At 40.2% G+C, this 18,075-nt stretch overlaps 1 protein-coding gene across 1 annotated transcript in view; it reads left to right on the top strand.

Annotated features, from left to right (window-relative positions):
- The first annotated feature begins 5,240 nt into the window (after positions 1-5,240).
- Positions 5,241-18,075, top strand: part of LOC143274202 (uncharacterized) — a 143,693-nt gene continuing 130,858 nt past the window's right edge. Inside the window, exons 1-7 of the mRNA XM_076575897.1 lie at positions 5,241-5,352; positions 8,891-8,940; positions 10,154-10,178; positions 13,450-13,521; positions 13,692-13,769; positions 14,669-14,746; positions 17,515-17,579. Coding sequence (XP_076432012.1) covers positions 5,328-5,352; positions 8,891-8,940; positions 10,154-10,178; positions 13,450-13,521; positions 13,692-13,769; positions 14,669-14,746; positions 17,515-17,579 — 393 coding nt within the window. The 5' untranslated portion in view covers positions 5,241-5,327. The remainder of the gene's footprint in view (positions 5,353-8,890; positions 8,941-10,153; positions 10,179-13,449; positions 13,522-13,691; positions 13,770-14,668; positions 14,747-17,514; positions 17,580-18,075) is intronic.

Below are 18,075 nucleotides of genomic sequence, written 5' to 3'. Positions count from 1 at the left end.
GAGAAAAGCAAAAAAGCCAAGCTTTTCAGTTACAGCGGAGCTGAGGCAGCAAAGGTTTTGAGTGAGCATTTCAGAATGAAAAGGTGCTCCTAATGTCCTATGCAAAGATTCCCTGAAACTGTCAGCATTGTATCCTCGCTTCTGAGCAAAAACCCAGAGACGACTGGCCAGCGTCTCTGAGTAGGAGTGCATTTCGGGGATACTAGGGTTCCTGCAGTCGTAAACTTCCTGGAGCACAGAGCTGAGGCAGGAAGGTGCAGGACCCAGGGGAAGATTGCTAATGAACAAACCAAAGCTAAAGCCGGCACAGTTGCGCGCTTTCCTACAAGTCCCGGGTTGATAGGTCCACAACTGCAAAAAGAAATCTGAGAAAGCTTTCCTATCAGAGAAAAGGACCTTTCTGGGAAAACAGTAAAGCTGAACTGTGTCTGAAGCAGTCGTGCTGCTGAGTCAGAATGCTGTCTGGGGAAAGAGCCCAGCCAGGGCAAGACCGGACTATCCAGGAATAAAGCTTTCTTTTCTGTCAGACAAAGCATCTCTTTGAGAAAAGCTTTGTTTCAACTGACTCCCTGAGATGAGGGAGTGTAGCCCTGAGGGGTGATTGCCTCTGGCATAAGCTCTGTCCTGAGCACCCAGACAAGCAAAAGCAACCCACTGGGGGACTGGGCCAGGTGAAGGCCTGATATGAGGCAAAGCACCCATCCTAATGGGAGTTTAGAGATGGCAAAAACCTCCCTTGTTGGATTTTCAGTCTGTACGCAAACCGCACAGACCCCGAAAACAAACGGACAAAAAGCCCTACCTTCAGTAGCAGAGAAAGCCGCCCCGCCGCTATAGTGTCGGAAACCGTTTCTGGAGTAGAGGGGATAAACTGAGACCAAACTGGGAACTGTCTGGGAGAAAGACTCTGAAGAAACAGAGAAGGGACATAATCCTCCCCAGAAAATATGTGACCTGAAAAAGCTGCTAGAATTTGAGGCAGATTCGGGGGGAGAAAAAAAGCCCCTACCTCAAAGGCAGCTAGCAGAGGTACAGAGCCGCAGACAGATAGCTGAAGCTCTGCATCTGGGGAAGGAAGGAACAAGCAAAATGAGATAGATCAGCGGGAGAAAATCTCTGAAGGAGCTATGAAAAAGCTGTTGTAAATGATCTTGTTTTTCACTGACTGGCTAAAACAAACACAAGCCCCAAGGAAAGTTGCTATCAGAAATGGCAGCCTCAATGCCGGCTAAACGAGGCAGGTATGGTTCTGATTCGGGGGCCAGTGTCTGATGAAGTTGAAACACCTGTTAAAGCCAGCTGAGGAGAGAATAGGAATCTCCGAATGTGCCATAGCTGAAAGTGTAAAATGCTTGTTCAAATCTCCCGTTGCAAAGGCAAGAGACTTTGTTCAAACCTCCCGGGCAAGTCTAGTAAAAGAGAACCAGTTGACTCTCAGACCCAAAAAGAACTATGGGAAATGAATGATATAAGGGAAATGATATAAAGGACTGATATAAGGGACTGATATTATTATGGACTGATATAAGGGAAATGCATTCTGGGAAAGGTAGTTTTTCTGCTAAAGATGGCGACATTGCCCTGAAACACTTTTGTCAGCTCTAAAATTAAAATACAGCTTTTAAAAGAATAAGGGGAAAAGTCGTCTAAGGGTTTAAGTGTCAGTTCCAAAGAAAAATTGAAAGGATACGGAACTAGGTGCGTAGTGGTTTGGGGCGCCGTTGGTAAAATGCCTTATTTACCCTAATAGCTGTGCAAATTTTTACAGTAGCTGGATGACAGAAAGCTACCTATAAGAGCAAACAAGCCACTTTAAAATCCTTAAAACAAGGGAAAACAGTTTATACACTGAACATTGTCTTAGATATGAAGAAACTTATGTTGAAATTAAAAAAGTTTTTGCCTTTTGAACAAACTACCTACAATGAGTAATTCCTTTGCAAATCTAATAAGGAGACAAGGAAACAGGCATTCAAAAAAGAAATGACTGCTTTATAGATGGGAAACAAACTTAAAATCTATCTGTCTTATAAAAGAGTTGCTTTACTTGAAAGTTCCTTATAAGAAATCAATGCTAAATATCACCGCTGCTAATAACATCAGGAGTTAAAGCTAATGAAGTGAAAACTCAAGTGAAATGGAAAGATCCCTGCTCAGGATTATGGAAGGGTCCTGAGCCTGTGTTAATATGGGGTCGAGGACATGTTTGTGTTTTTTCACAAGAGGAGAAGGAAGCTCGGTGGTTACCGGAGCATTTGGTAAGGAGTGTGGAACTAAGAAAAGTTAGCTCTAATGACGTTCCTGTAAAGGAACCAGAATGAAAGTGGCTCGATTAGTGCTTCTGAGGTTTTGTCACTGGTTTAATGCAAACAGTCAGGAAATAAGAGTTCAGAGCTGTGCTGCTTTTGGCTTTACTAGCTCCTTTAGAAAAATACCTTATATCACCTAATAGCTGTGCAGTATTGACGAAGAGCTTTACAGCAGCTAAATACAGTAATTTCACCCTCAGCGTAAAGTTTTTCAGTAGAACAAACCAAAAGTACTGCTGTGATAGAAACGTTTGTTTGAATTGAAGTTCTTAGGGGAGCTATTATGAATTTGGGTGAAGGGACAGCCTCTAGTTAAAAAACCGTTTACCGCTGACAGTGCATCTCTGCTGGTCCAAACGGCTGACAGAAATGGCAACTTTGGAGTGTGGCGTTGTCCGGAGAATGTTACAATCCCCTAGCAACAAGTATCACAACTCTATAATGACAACACTCACTAAATCCCAGTGCTTTATAACAAAGCTAACTAGAAACTGGAAACTTGAGAAATGATGTACGTACTTCCTGTCTAGTTAAGAGAATCTTTCTGATAGAGATGGTGATAATAATTAAGAGTAAGAAGTAGAAAGACAAAAAATAAGATATGTGAGTTTGTAAAAATGCTGTCTTGTTAGATCTGTGTTAAGAAATCTTTAGGTGTTTGCTAAGTTAGATATATGCTAATGGTAGCCTATATAAGTTTGTAAAATAGATCTATAGAGTTCCTTTAAGAATATAAGCTTGTAAGAAGTATCTAAGGTAGTCTTAAGACATGTAGTAATAAGCTTGTAAGATGCTAGTTGTAAATGTAAGTTTAAATAAGAAATAAGATGGAATGAATATAAATATATGAGAATTAATAAGAAATATATTTGCTAAAGTAGATCTATAGTTTCCTTAAAGTATAAATAAGTAGATGTTAATATGTGAGTTTGTAAAAATGTGTAAATGTTGAGTGAGTTTATGCTTAAGCACATGTTATGTGGGTTTGTAAAGTGTAAATGTTAAGTGTGAGTCTATTAATGTATATGGTGAAAACACCTGAGACACAGGAGATAGTGTCCTAGTAGACTGCAAGGTAGGCAGTCTGAATGGTTTCAAAAGCTCCAGAAGCCGCTAAGAAGCTAAGAATGGCGGAGGCCAGAACCAGCACAAGGCATCCGCGGCTGAGATCCATGGAATATCAACGCAGCACAGAAAAACCTGAGCTAACAGCAAAAACGGTGCGGTTTAAAATCTTACTATACTAAAAAGGTCTGTCTGTGAGAACAAAAGTTGCAGAGACGCTTGTTTGAACAAAAATTAACTGCAAAAAGTTTTGGTTGAAAAACATCTCTTCATATTTGGAAGTGAAAGCCTGATACCAGAATTTATTTCTTGTTTGAACTTTTTGAATTTAAAATGAGATAAAAATTACAAAAACATTTTGGTTATGGATTTCTTCAAATTTGGAAGGCTAGTACCAATATTTATCATTTGAATTTTGGTACTTAAATGAAATGAACAATAGAGATTTCATTGCAATGGGACAATTTTGAGTTTACTTATAGTAATGACCTAGGAACGGTTTTCTGGAATTGGGTTAAAAATGAAACTGTTTAAATGAAGAAATGTATTTCTACTTAGAATCAAGATGCAATTTTGTGTATGCGTATATGCTTTATTAACTGGTGATTTATGAGTTGTTTTGTGAAACTGTTTATGTAAAAATGAAATTACTTATGGAACTGGTTTTATGTTACAAATGGAACTGTTCAAACAGATAAGTTTGGGTTCCTCTAACTAGGTTTGAGACTTTGTTTAAAAAATTATAAAGAAAAGGAGGAGTTATGAGATTGAATTATGTTCGCAGAAACCTATTGATATTAATGCACCCTGGTTTTGTGGAGTTAAGAAAATATTTAAGTTTGATGTAAATACATCGAAGTTTTTCCTATGTTAACAAGAAAATTCAAATGATTGAGTTAAGGTTGTAAGACGGAGAAAATTGTTAACTCTATATAGCACCATATATGCTAATTCTAATGGTTCTGTTAAGAGTTTGCTTTGAGTTGTAAGATTGAGAGAATTGTGACTATGTATAGCAATATTTGTTAACCTGTTAATGGTAATGATGAAGCTAAGGGATTCTTGAAGTTTGTAGTCACCGAGTTTTGGTTTAGAAAGGGCTTGAGGCAGCTAAGACTGCTGTAGTCACCTTGGACCTAATTCAAAAGAGAAATGCCATCTATATCATCCTCTACTCCCATACTGGGAGGTGTAACAGCTATGGAGATTGCTGTAAGCCATTAATAGTTATTTTTTTATATATTAAGAAGGGGGGACCTGTGGGAGCCCGTTCTGGGGTTCCTCGTGGCTTTACCCAGCAGGTCCAAATAGAGGATGATCAGGACCACGGGCCTGAGTACAGGTGTCTGAGATGGTCTGCACTTGGCTGTGCTGGGGGAGGAGGTCTTTTGCTCCACCCCTTGGCGTCTCTATAAAAACCCTGGACCAGAGACAGTCCGGGCCCGTTGGAATAGGTTCCAGGCCCTCTCGAGGCTATCCTTTATTTTCTATCTGTTTATCTCCACAAGATTCTCCGCTATAAATCCTTCTATCTAATATTTCCTGCTGCTCGCACTCAAGAAAACTCTGGGAAGCTGTGGGGGTGGTGGGTAAACGCCCCACAATAGTACACTAGAAAATGACTTTGGAAGTTTCATCATGGGTTCTGGTGACTGAACTCAGGTTGTCAGGCTTGTACGACACTTAGAGCTGAGCCATTTTGCCAAACCATTAACTTATTGATAAATGTGGTCTTGAACTTGTATTAGGACTCTTGCCTTGTATTATAACTCTTGTAGCAGATGATAGATGTCACAGTATAGATTGTGATGTCACTCTTGCATATTCTGTTGCCGTGGTTACGTGATTATATATGTTTGCGCCTCTGTTTTGAATTTCAGTTTCATTGAGACTTCTTAACTAGCACCTAGGATAACATAGACTCTGATATTTTGATTGTGGTAAACGTTTAAAATGGGCGATAACTGTACCTCCAAAGGTATGATATTCACCACTGGATGCTATGCCTTTAGTTGGTTAATAGTTTTCAAAATATTTTGTTCAAATATTTCTTTCTTTATATATAGTTTTGATTGTGCTTTATACTTTTATTCTATCTCATGTATTTGATTGTCCTGTAAAGCAATTTGACTTTAACCTTTCTCTAATGTTATAAATAGGGTTCTCTGAAGGAACAGAATAGAGAGAATATATGTATGTATACATCAAGGGGACTTATTAGATTGGCTTATAGGATGCTGTCTGCGTAGTTCAACAAAGGCTGTCTCATGCTTAAAAGACTGAGAATCCAGCAGGGGTTGAGTTCAAAGGCTGGATGTCTTAGCATTCTCAGTCTGGCACTGGAGTCCTGGAGGATTCCTGGAGAGCTGCTGATCTTCAGTCTACATTGGAGTCCCAAGGAAATTGGTGCTAAGACTGGCAAAGGAATGCCTCGGCAGCAGGGTCGCTGTGCTCACCAGTGAGAGTGAGGAAAGCAGGCAAACAACAGACTTTCCTTATTCCATGTCCTTGTACCTGTGCCGACACCAGAAGGTGCAGCCCAGATGTAAGCTGGATCTTACTGATTCAAATAATCAAATCAAGAAAATCCCTCAGGCCAGGTGGTGGTGGTGCACGCCTTTAATCCCAGCACTCAGGATGCAGAGGCAGGCGGATCTCTGTGAGTTTGAGGACAGCCTGGGCTACCAAGTGAGATCCAGGACAGCCACCAAAACTACACAGAGAAACCCTGTCTCGAAAAACCAAAGGAAAATAGAAAAAGAAAAGAAATTCCTCATAGGAATGCCCAGCAGCTTGGGTTATAACTGTTTTAAGATGTAGTCAAATTGACAACCAATATTAACTATTGTATGTGTGTGGGATTTGTGTGTGTGTGTGTAAATTCCTATTATACCTTATGTTGTTAAGCTTTTCCTTACTAGATGCTCTGTGGTATAAATACAATAACTTTTGTAAAGTATATTTTGATAAGATTTAAGTTATATGTGTTTAAATTATTAATCTCAAAAAATTATGGAGATGTTTTGAGACATTTCATATAACAAGTGTGTGTGTGTCTTTATTTTTCTGTTGTTTTTTTGTTTTTGTTTTTCAAGACAGAGTTTCTCTGTAGCTTTGCACCTTTCCTGGAACTCACTCTGTAGCCCAGTCTGGCCTCGAACTCAGAGATCCGCCTGTTTCTACCTCCCAAGTGCTGGGATTAAAGGCGTGAGCCACCACCTCCCAGCTGTATCTTTATTTTTAACATACATTCCTTTTTTCCCCCTGAAAGGTTCATTTTAGTCAGGAAAATATGGATATGTGTTTTCCATGTATGTGATGGTTCATGGGAGTGTGCACTTTCTATATTTCATTAATCTGAAAACATTTGCTTTGTGAGCCATCTGAATTGCCAGGGATATCAATTAGAGGTAATGTGTGAGCCTACTTCCCCACAGAGCTAAGCATCGTCAAATGTGGTAATTGCCTTTTCAGTGTGGAGTCAGTTTTAATACACAAAAGTAGAGGATTAGGGTCAACTGTAAAGACTGATGAATACGAGCATAGAAACTTAATATTGTTTTACATTCAGCAATTAGTATATAATGTATATATATAATATGATTAGAATTATTCACAGAGAGAATTGTGGTTACCTATAGATTTGAAAAGATGTTAATGGCTAAAACTGTTTCAGTGTGCTGTGTGGCTTAGTTCTCCTGACCCTTCATTTTGAGCTCTTTCAAAAGTTGAGTTCTAGACTTTGCTATGACTTTCTCAATAGCTAAATGGAGAGACTCTCAAATTTGTGACACATCAGTAATGTAAGATGGTGGGTTTTCCAGGTCTTAAAATGTTACATGTTTTAATACGTGATGTTAGTGCACCCAGCATTCTGGGGCTGCCTTATTGAAATAGGTATTGCAACTGGGACATTCTGAAGAACAATGCTGACCTAACTTTAGGAGTGGACATTGAGTGTGTACTTAGGCCAACATAGGCATAAGTTTTAAACTGTTAACTCGCTTTGTCCACCCAAGTCTGCATGAAAGAAAAATGGTTGCTTTCGAGCTAAGTAGGAGTATGTCATAGAAGAATAATGGCTTTGGAATTTAGAACCCAAGACTTTCATGAGTCTGTGGTTCAGGCTAAGCTGGAGGAACTGGGCAGTTTATTTTGCCAATAACATAACATGCCTGAGGATTTAAACCACATGCCTTGTGTTCATTAAATCACTTACCAACAGCACAGATCTATGCCCTTATGGGTAGAATCAGAGAGAGAGAGAGAGAGTGATAGAAGTATTCAAGCTCCTCTACTCTTAGGGCCAATGTAGAAACAGATGTGTGGCCCTCATGTGACACCCTAATTGTTGACTTGTGCTCATCATTCAACTGTGGAGTTATTAGCTACCATAGAAGAGAGCCATCATCTGTGTATGGATTTCTGCTGGCCTACATAAATTATATACATTATCCACTTCATACTAATGCTTTCAAACCCCAGGGCAGATATCGCTACACAAATATAGCATTTCATTCGAGTCATTACGTGCAAAACACAAGGAACTGATGGTTTTGATCAGTTCACTGATACTGAGGATTTGGGCATGCACATTCTGAGAGTCCTTAATCAGTCTCCAACCCTGCCATAAAGTCAGTTACAACTGGGCATATCTTTTAGTGATATCTGTGAAGTTAAGTGCTGAGACCATATGAGCTGCACTCCTGAGACAGGGATGTAGAAGAACTCAGAATAGCATTCCAATATTAATGTTCTATAGCATTCTAGTGACAACTCTGATATGGAGTGGTCAACAGAGGCCAGATTCTCATTCTAACCCACTACACTGTGGGTCCACTGATCTGAATATGGACAGCCACACAACACCACAAAAACAAATGGATAGCATATTGAAGGAAGACCAGAAGAACTGCATTATATATAGTTACTACTTAGAAACTGTATTAACATCAGCATCTTCTACTGTTCAGTAATCTTATTGTGTATCAAAGGATGAGTGGATGAGTATAATTACATCTTGTGCCTGCTACCAAGTCTATTTCCCCAGTACAGTATGTAGACTATTGAGTTTAAATTCCCATTTGCTTAATGACAAATGCAAATTCTGTGTATTTCAGTTTGTGGGCATTGACATGGATTTAAGAGATTCCTAGAAAGGAAAGTCAATCTTCAGGGCTTCAGAATGGTCTGAAGACATGGTAGAGCTCCTGTATAAGGTTAAGATTCATTTTAGTGTTCACACAGTCAAACATGGATTAGTGCACATTGTCTTAGATTCCCCATACTTAGGCCAAAATTATTGTCCCTTATTTCTCTTCTTGTATTCTCCTACTTTCCCTTTCCTCTTGAAAAGATTGCTCCAGCAGTAGCCCAATCATGCTCATTAATGAACTACATCCATTCAGTCCAGCCATATGGACTAAAGCCATGGATCTTTGTCCATATAAAGCAAAGATTTCTCGGCAAGTACAAATTGTACCTTGAGCTGTTATTTTGTGTTCTACTTTTTCCAGAGGACAGCCAGTTGACAGCCCCACAAGAAGAGTTGGCAAGGTCATCAAAGGTAAGATGAACATCACATTTTCTAAGATAGAAAGGCTACTTTCCTGATTCCTTTGCTTTTAATAGATACTGTATTTGAATAAAATAAAAGATCATGTACACTACACATTAAGTTGTTTACTTAGGAAGTGAATGAAATGAAATTGTACCAAGTCATCCCTGAAACACAATGTCACTGTCAGGTGTGTTTTAGGAGGCTTGTTTTTCTTGAACAGCTGTTCCTTTTTATGTTTAAAGTTGTGTAATTTACACTCAAAAGGTAATAGATGGGGTTGTAGCAATGTCTCAGTTGTTAAGAGCACTTGCTGCTCTTCCGAAGGACCCAGGTTCGATTCCAAGCACTTACACCACGGTGGTTCACAACCACCTGTAACTCCATTCCCAGAGGATCTGACACCCTATGCCATTTGTCTGGCCTCCCTGGACTCCTGCACACGTGTGATGCACATACATATACTTGAGCACATATACAACAGATCAATGTTTTCAAAGGCAGCTGACTTGTGTTTATGAAGAGTGTGTATATCTGTGTCATCTCCACTTTCTCTTGCAGGGTTCTCTGTTTTAGACAGTGTAAGTAGGTTTTTGGAACTGTTGTGGCAGAAGTTTCTTATATCAATTATAGGAACATTGAAGTCGCCAGACCTGTAAAGCATGAAATTTAATGTATAGCTAATTGGGGCATGGAGGCACTTCTCAAGGGGAACTCTTTTTTTTTTTAAGATTTATTTATTTATTATGTATACAGTGTTCTGTTTGCATGTATCCCTGAGGGCCAGAAGAGGGAGCCAGATCTCATTACAGATGGTTGTGAGCTACTATATGGGGGCCGGGAATTGAACTCAGGACCTCTGGAAGAACAGTCAGTGTTCTTAACCTCTGAGTCATCTCTCTAGCCCCTCAAAGGGGACTCTTGAGAGCAGGTTTTAAAAAGATTTCTCTGCCATGTGACAGTGTATCCTAAAAACCCTTAATAGAGTGATAGGAAAACCTGATTTGGGTTGAATCAGCAAAAGTGTGAAAGATATTTTTTCCCAAAGTATCCAAGGTCAGGTGTTTTCTGACAGCATCATATGACAGACTAATAATCTTTGTCTTGACTATTCTTCCCCATCCTAATTACAATTACCCTAAGTACTAGGAGAGGAAAGAAACCTGTGGAAATGGAACTCACCTTGTTCTGTACCTGAGTGTTTCTTTTCTCTAAATTGTAGGTGGAGCCAAAGAGGAAGCCATATCGTATGTATCATGGAGCCACTTTCTTAAGACACATTTTAGATAAGAAATTTACAAGTACTGCCTGTCTTTTCTCAGGTGCACTCTACAATTTCTACTACCTGCTCACAGTAACACTTAAGACTTTTAGGTAAAGAAAAAGAAACACACACACACACACACACACACACACACACACACACACACACACACAGTGATAGCCCAAATAACAAATTGTAAGCATGTTTACTATGCATGCATTTAGTTGTGATCATTTTAGTTTGAGATTTTATGCACCAGGATGTGTCTATATTTGTATTTCTCCTAGGTAGAAATCTCAATTATTTAAACCCAATATCAATTTCTCCAATGAGAAAAAAATTAAAGTGCACATTTTCCCTATATTAGTTTAGAACTCATCACAGCCATGCATGCTGGCATTATTTCTTTGTGTTCTCTGTCATAGAAGAATCAACCAAGAAACAGAGGTAAGTGGTTGAGATGTGTGACTACACAGGCCAAGACCATCATTGTGTACATAAACTTAGGGTCCAATATCAGTGCTATGAGATGACACTTCCACTTACTACCCTGTCAAGATGCCATTAGTCACTGTAGAAGGTTTCCAGCCCCTAGGTGGACCTCAAACAAATCAAATCTCCAGAGACAGAAAATAACAGCAACAATCAAAACCCATTTCAGCATCCATGTGCCTGGGTGCAGACTTCCACAAGTGTGAAAGCCAAAGAAAGCCCACATGTTCTGGGAAAATAGCTCCCTTGGTAAAATGTCTACCTATGACATAGGAGGCCCTCAGTTTGATCTTTAGTTCCACATAAACCTGAGTGGTAGCACACAAATCTATAAGGAGCTCGTGATTATTCTCACTCTCTGACAGTTTCTGGTCCTCCTGGGCTGTACACTGAGGCTGTGTCTGACAACAACAACAACAACAACAACAACAACAACAACAACAACAAAATGGGAACAAAAAATGACAAGTGGGAAAAGAGCTGACCTTCCACCAGTGAGAGCATTGATTTTAACAGTCAAAGTCACAGCAAAGAAAAACAAATTGTATATGTGTCACAATTGAAATTCTAGAAATAACAGGTTTCAGTAAGAACTGGTGAAAGGCTTTAGCTCATTCTCAGGAGCTCAAAGCACCACACAATTTAGGGTCTATGTCTACTTAAAAAAAAAGAAGAAGAAGGAAGGAAGGAAGAGAAGCCTCCAATCAATATAGTCTCTTTCTTTTAAGTGACCATATTTAAAGATGAGTTAGACTCTGCTCTAAAAGTATTTGCTCTTACTGATGGTCAGTCTCCATGTTGACTGGTGAGAACATAGGGAGCCTATCCATTCAGTATATGTAAACAGTCAGGACTGAAGAGTGTGATTGTGATGTGTCTGTATGTTCAGGCATTTGCTAAGGAGGGCTTTAGTTCAGAGGAAGCAGGACTGTGTGTCCTGCCCCTGGGTAACCAGTGAATGGAAACAAAATTTGTTTAGTAAAAATTGGACTTCATTGAGGAAAGAGTGAGTAGGGAAGGCACATACTGATCAGTGATAATGCAGCCCCCACCCTTCTCAGAGGTAGGCCTGGTCTGGCTGCAGAGACTGTTGCCAAGGGTAATTGTCAGGGAGAAAGTAGAATGCACACACTCAGTCCATTAAGTCACAGTGATCTAGGCATCTTGTCCTGTCAGTTTATGGTTTATTCGGGGTTGATCAGTTGAAAGATAGTGTTGTTTTCCTCCCCACCATCACGTGACAACTGTGTTGGCATGATCTGGCCTCTGAGTCATCGTGGTAGACAGATAGAAGGGGTCCCATGTCCATGGACTTAACTATTAGAAACTACAGGGAGGAGGCATCGTGAAGGCAGTGGCAGAGACAGGTACACATTTATACCTCTGAGGTCTCTGAATGACTTCTTTTGCAAACTCATGTTCTGTGTCAGGGATTCAAAAGTAGAACATTCATCTCTATTTTTTTTCTGTCGGGCAATTTGGTCACAATGACATAAAATTAGACACTCCAGTAGCCTGAGGTGAAATGTAGACAGTGTAATTTTCTCTGGCTATGGTTCACTGAAGGTGACACTATATGTGCTCCATGGCCTGAAAAACATCATGCTGTGTAAAGAATGAAAAGTAAACATAACTGTCCATTGCTCCAAGGCCAGGCTAACACCCTCTTTGCAAGTAGCCACTCAATCGAGCTGGGGTATTGTTTGTATTTTACATTTAACAAATGTCGTGACATTTCTGTAGTCCAGCGCTTTTAACTAAGCCTTTATCGTTAATTATTTTCACACTCATGAGGTTTATGAAGGATTCTTAATTTTTGGTGTCCCAGTGCAAAGGGTAGAGAAGCAAGGAATTGTACAAATTTCACACTGGCTTTCTGTTGCTACTGTACCATATCCATAAGAGAACTTACCTCTCTTGACCATGTAATGCCTACATTAAGTGTACACTGACCTCCACGATGTGAGGAAAGCTCTCCCCACCCCCCGTACCTGCCCTGAGGAGATTTCTCCCAGAGTCCTGGGGAAGATGCTCACAGAGGCTAGGATTCCAATCTGAGGGATATCAAATGAATCTACACAGATCTCTTTCAGTCCATTCATTTTATTCCTCTAAGTCAATTCTAACTACATAGCTTCTTTTCTGCTCTTATACTTAGCTCCTCTCTTTCTTGGTCCTCTGTACCTTTTTTTCTGCTGTTCTTTGTTCTTAGTTTTCTCTCTCATCCCTCTCTCTTGCCTGACTTCTCACATGTCTAACCGGAGACTCCTTACAATTCTAAGAAAAATTGTACAGCCCTCAAGGTCATAGCACACTCCTAAAATAGACAGTAAGGAGCAGAGCCATTACCATAGTAATGCAAGGTTCCAAGGTCTCAGGACCAGAGGGAAAGGGCGCAGTACCCAGTGCCACAAACTCTGAGACATAGTTGTTTATCAGCAGACTGCTGATGGTACTTTGAAAATTCAATAATTACTTTGTCATCAACAATAGTTGTAGATTATGCTGCCTTTTATTTATGAAAAGAATGAAGATTTCTTGCACTGTTCTTTTGATATGTGAAATATTAACCTCCCTAGTTCATCAGTAGACCCTGATACAAACACAGAATATAAAAACACACTTAAACTTCTACTGTGGTTCTCAGTGAATAATGTGAACAAACAAAAAGCTGAATTTGACCTTGAGTGAGACAGTATGGCTTCACCTACTACAGTCACCTAGGTATGAGTTACTCACTCTCTCTACTTTCTTCCTTCCAGATATGGATGAGGGCAAAGATGCCAATGTCTTGTGTAAAGAGAGCAGCCTTCAAAGTGATGATCTTGGCAGTGGTAGGTCCTATCTGGTCACATCCAATTCTCCACTGGTTTCTTCCAGATACAAACACTATAGGTGGTGACACACTGAAGATGACTTGGGTAGCAAGAACAGCCTTCAAAGCAATGGACTTGGTGGTAGGTCATTCCGGGTCTGATCCATCTCTCCACTAACTTCCTTCCAGATACTGATGAGCCTGACCAAACCGACTCTGAGAACGAGATGAACAGCAAGGAGAGCAGTTTTCTTGGTAGCAGTAGTGGTAGGTACTGGTATTCCTGGTCAGATCCAATGTGAGGTTCTAAGAGCAGTTGGGTTATTGCTTCTCCTTGGATATCTATGAGGGAATGTTAATTTGAAGGGTCTTCCAAGTGGGCTAGAAGCAATGATGAAACTATTATTTAATCATTATATTTAGTTGTTTTTCTCATGTTATGACCAAACACCTGACAAGCACTTTAATTGAGAAAGGGTTTATTATGGCTTATAGTTAAAAAGATGATTCCATTATTGTGGGGAAGCCATGGCAGCTGGCATGGAATGTGTCTTAGCCAGTGCAGGCAGCCAGTTGTTCACACTGCATCCATGTTCAGGAGGCAGCAAGTTAACAGAGTGTGGCTGGGCTCCGAGGCCTAAAAGTTTTCCCAGAGACTCACTTCCTCCAGGGAATATTCACCTCCTGATGATGGAGCCAATCCCTTTTCAAGCAGCATCACCCACTGGGAACCAAATATTCAAACACATGACATTAAACACGGGGACATTAAACACTCAAATCAAAACACATAGTGTGGTGTAAGGTCATGTATGGATTGACCATCTCATGTCACATAATCTGGACTCTAGGTAGAAAGGCAGGGGCTCAGCTTCTTATTTCACTCTTTGTAACCATTCTTCAAGGAAGATAAGATACTCCAGGGATGAAGAAGTGACCATTTCATCTGGTCCATCATGTAGGTTATCCTCATCTAGGTAGTTAAAGATATTCCTTCCCTGCATTGTTGTCCTACTCCTACTCTCATTAGTTCTTTTCTGTGTTCTGCCCTCTGTCATACTGTTCTGGTTTGTTTTCTGTTGCTCTGATAAACACTTAACTGAGGGTAACTTGGGGAAGGTAGGTCATTCTGGGTCTGATCCATCTCTCTACTGACTTTCTTCCAGATACTGATGATCCTGACGAAACTGACTCTGAGAAAGAGATGAACAGCAAGAAGAGCAGTTTTCTTGGTTGTAGTAGTGGTAGGTACTGGCATTCCTGGTCAGATCCAATGGGAGGGTCTAGGATTAGTCACGTTATTCCTTCTCCTTGGATGACAGAAAATCAATTTAAGGGTCTTCCTAATAGGAAAAAGCAGTGGTAAGAGTCTATTAGTGAATCATCCTTTAGTTGCTCTTCTCAATGTTATGACTCAATATTTTATTTTTGTACTCCTTAGACAAAGAAATGACCATGTCATCTGGTCCAGAGTTTAATGTAGGTTGTTGTCATAATGTAGTGGTTAAACCAAAGATGCTTACTTCTCCGTGTCATTGTCCTGCTGGTGCAGTCATTAATAAGTATTTTAATTATATTCTGTTCCTACATTTTGTCAAATGCACATATTATAATCTGCTTTCCATTGGTATGACAAACATATTGACCAAAAGCAAGCTAGGGTGGAAAGGCTTGTTGTATCTATCAGATTATAGCCTACCATCAAGGGAAGCAAAGATGGTAACTCAAAGTAGCAACGTGGAGTCAGGAAGCTAATCTGAGACCATGAAGGAATGTTGCTTACTGATTTGCTCTCTCTAGTTTGCTCAGTTATTTTTTTTAGACAGTGCACCCCCACCTGCCTAAGGAGTAACACCACCCATAGTGGTCTGGGCCCTCCTATATCAATTAGAAGTCAAGAATATCCCCACAGTCATTCTTACAAGCCAATCTAATGGAAGCAACTCCCCAATTTCGATTCCCTCCTAGGTGTGTGAAGTTTACAAAGAAGATTAAACAGCACAAGTCACCTCTTGTCAACTTGACACATAAGCAGGCCATTGTTAGATTATAACATTTCCTATTTTTCTCCAAGGTCTCATGTTTATATAATATAAAATAGTGTACAACGATAGAAGTCCCACAGTCTTCAAATAATGCCCACCATTTAAAAGTCCAAGTACTCTTTTAAAATCCAGTCTTTTAACTATAGGTTCCTGTCAAAAACCAAGTTTTATGTGCTCTTTTATTCAAAGAAGCAAAAAGAAAGCTATAGGGAAAGGAAAGAAAAACGAAACGAAAATAGTGCAAGAAGTGCAATGTCCGACACCTAGGAATCACTCATCATCTTCTGGACTCAAAGGCTTGCAGAGTTGTAGCTCTCAGACAGTCACCCACAGCATACAGGCCTGTCTTGGAGGCTCATGCCAGCTGCACTCCAAAAACACTGCCTTCCACATCCTGCCATCTCTAATATGCTGAGGTCTCCTAGTAACCGAGCCTGGACATCCACCAATGGCCTTGCCTAGCCTCTCTCTAGGGACTCTGGCCCTTCAACATGGTGGCAAGCCTCAGCTGCTTTCCGTGACCCCTCAGTCCTGTAGCTTTTCTGCCACCATAGCAAGTAGCACATAGGAGACTCCGACACATCACCAAGTTTGGGTGCCAGCTTGGGATGCGGCCTGGCCCCGCTCTGAGCCAGAGCTTCTGTGTGCGGATGTGAAGGAAATAGTTCTAAGAAGAGCTTGTGTCTGTGATGCTGGTCCCCTAGTCATCTGATTTCCCAGTCCTGGATACCCAGTAGTCATTGTCCCGGTAAATGACAGAAGGTTTCACCTCACAGATTTTTAACCCAAACTTCTCACAAGCAGTTCCCAAGAGACGTGGCTGCCCTCTCCCCCTCCACAAGCCAAGACTCGCTTGTCTACCTTCCTTTCACCATTCTTGTTTTCCAAATTTCTACATGCAAGCTTATTCAGTTTTGAGCATTCAGTGGATCTTCTGTGTCAAAACACCACATTTCCATAATCCTCCCCCAAGCAACATGATCAGGTCCGTCACAGCAATAACCCATCTTTCTGGCACTGTTTTCTGTATTAGTTGTTTTGTTGTTACTATAATAAAACACCAGAATCACAATGGAAGAAAACAACTTTGGCTTCCATTGCAGTGATACGGTGGATTTTGGCCAAGGCATGGTGGAGAAGGTGATGTTGTCAGGCATGGAAGTGGTGCACACACATCCATACAGGCACTCATAGATAAACAAACAAACAAACAAACCCAACTTGTTTGATTCCCAGATTACATGAAGAGAGAAGAAATTCCACAAAGCTGTCCTCTGAACCCACACCAATGACATGGTATACACACACACACACACACACACACACACACACACACACACACACACACACAATATTAGTACATAAAATTAATTTTGAAAATCATATGTGGTTAATGCATCTAGATAGATGCTGGCCTATGGGGTTAAAAGAGGTTTGACTGATATCTAGAGAGAAGTGCCAGTTGTCCTGACTTCAAAATGTTCTGAAGAAGTAAGAGAAAGCAGAAATCGATTTTTTTTTCTCTTTTGTTTTTTTTGAGACAGGGTTCTGTGTGGTCCTGACTGTCCTAGAACTGACTCTGTAGACCAGGCTGGTCTTGAACTTGGAGATCCATCTGCCTCTGGTTCCCAGGTGCTGGGATTAAAGGCATGGGCCTCTACACCTGGCTAGAAACCCATCATTTAACATTTATTTCAGTGTTTCCCCAATGAAACATTTTCAGGTTGCTTTAGATTCACATTATATAGAAGGGCAAAACTTACCTTTCTCATTTCTCAAGGTCTTGATTTTTTCTCCCTAGTCAAGAGGATGTTCTCGCATCAACACAATTATGTTTATTAATTAACTATGTGCATTAAGCCTGAATGTTTAGATTGAATCCATAGAACTCTATCCACATCAATCCAAGATCCCCTGTGATACAGTAAGCGGTACCATGATCTCAGGTTTATTTTGTGTTCTCCTAGGGATGTCTGACAAGGACCAGATGAAGACCCCCCCAAAAGAGAAGATAAATCCATCACTAATTAAGGTAAAATATCTTTTCCCTTTTCTAAAACAAAAAGGTTGGATTTAGGATTCCTTTATATTTTCTTTTATCACATTGGGATGATAAAACTGATTACCTACACTATAGGTATTCAAGTATTTTCTAAGTAAAAGGAGGAAGTAGAACTAGATCAAGCAGTTTTTGGTCAAGTTGTAAAAAAATGCCAGTGCCAGTTTCCACATGTATTTTTAGGGGACCTTTCTTCTGGCAAAAGTTTTTCTGTCTAGATTAAAACCTGAGTGATTTTCACTCAAAAGTTGGCACACATTTGTAGAAGTAACCGTCTTATTCAATAAGAAACACAGAACCAATGCAAAGAAGAAAGCCAAAGAGGTCAGAGCTAAGAGCTAAAAACCTTACCCTTTTTCTCGCGGTGGTCCTTCCTCTCCAAAAGAGACCTACTTCCTGTGTGTCTGTCTTTATAAAGACCTTCTGTTCTGCCTTCTCATTGGTTGTAAACCCAACCACATAACCACCT

The sequence above is a fragment of the Peromyscus maniculatus genome, chromosome 7 (assembly GCF_049852395.1).
Source record: "Peromyscus maniculatus bairdii isolate BWxNUB_F1_BW_parent chromosome 7, HU_Pman_BW_mat_3.1, whole genome shotgun sequence".
Taxonomy (NCBI): Eukaryota; Metazoa; Chordata; class Mammalia; order Rodentia; family Cricetidae; genus Peromyscus; species Peromyscus maniculatus.
This window is presented reverse-complemented; position numbering and strand designations above follow the sequence as displayed.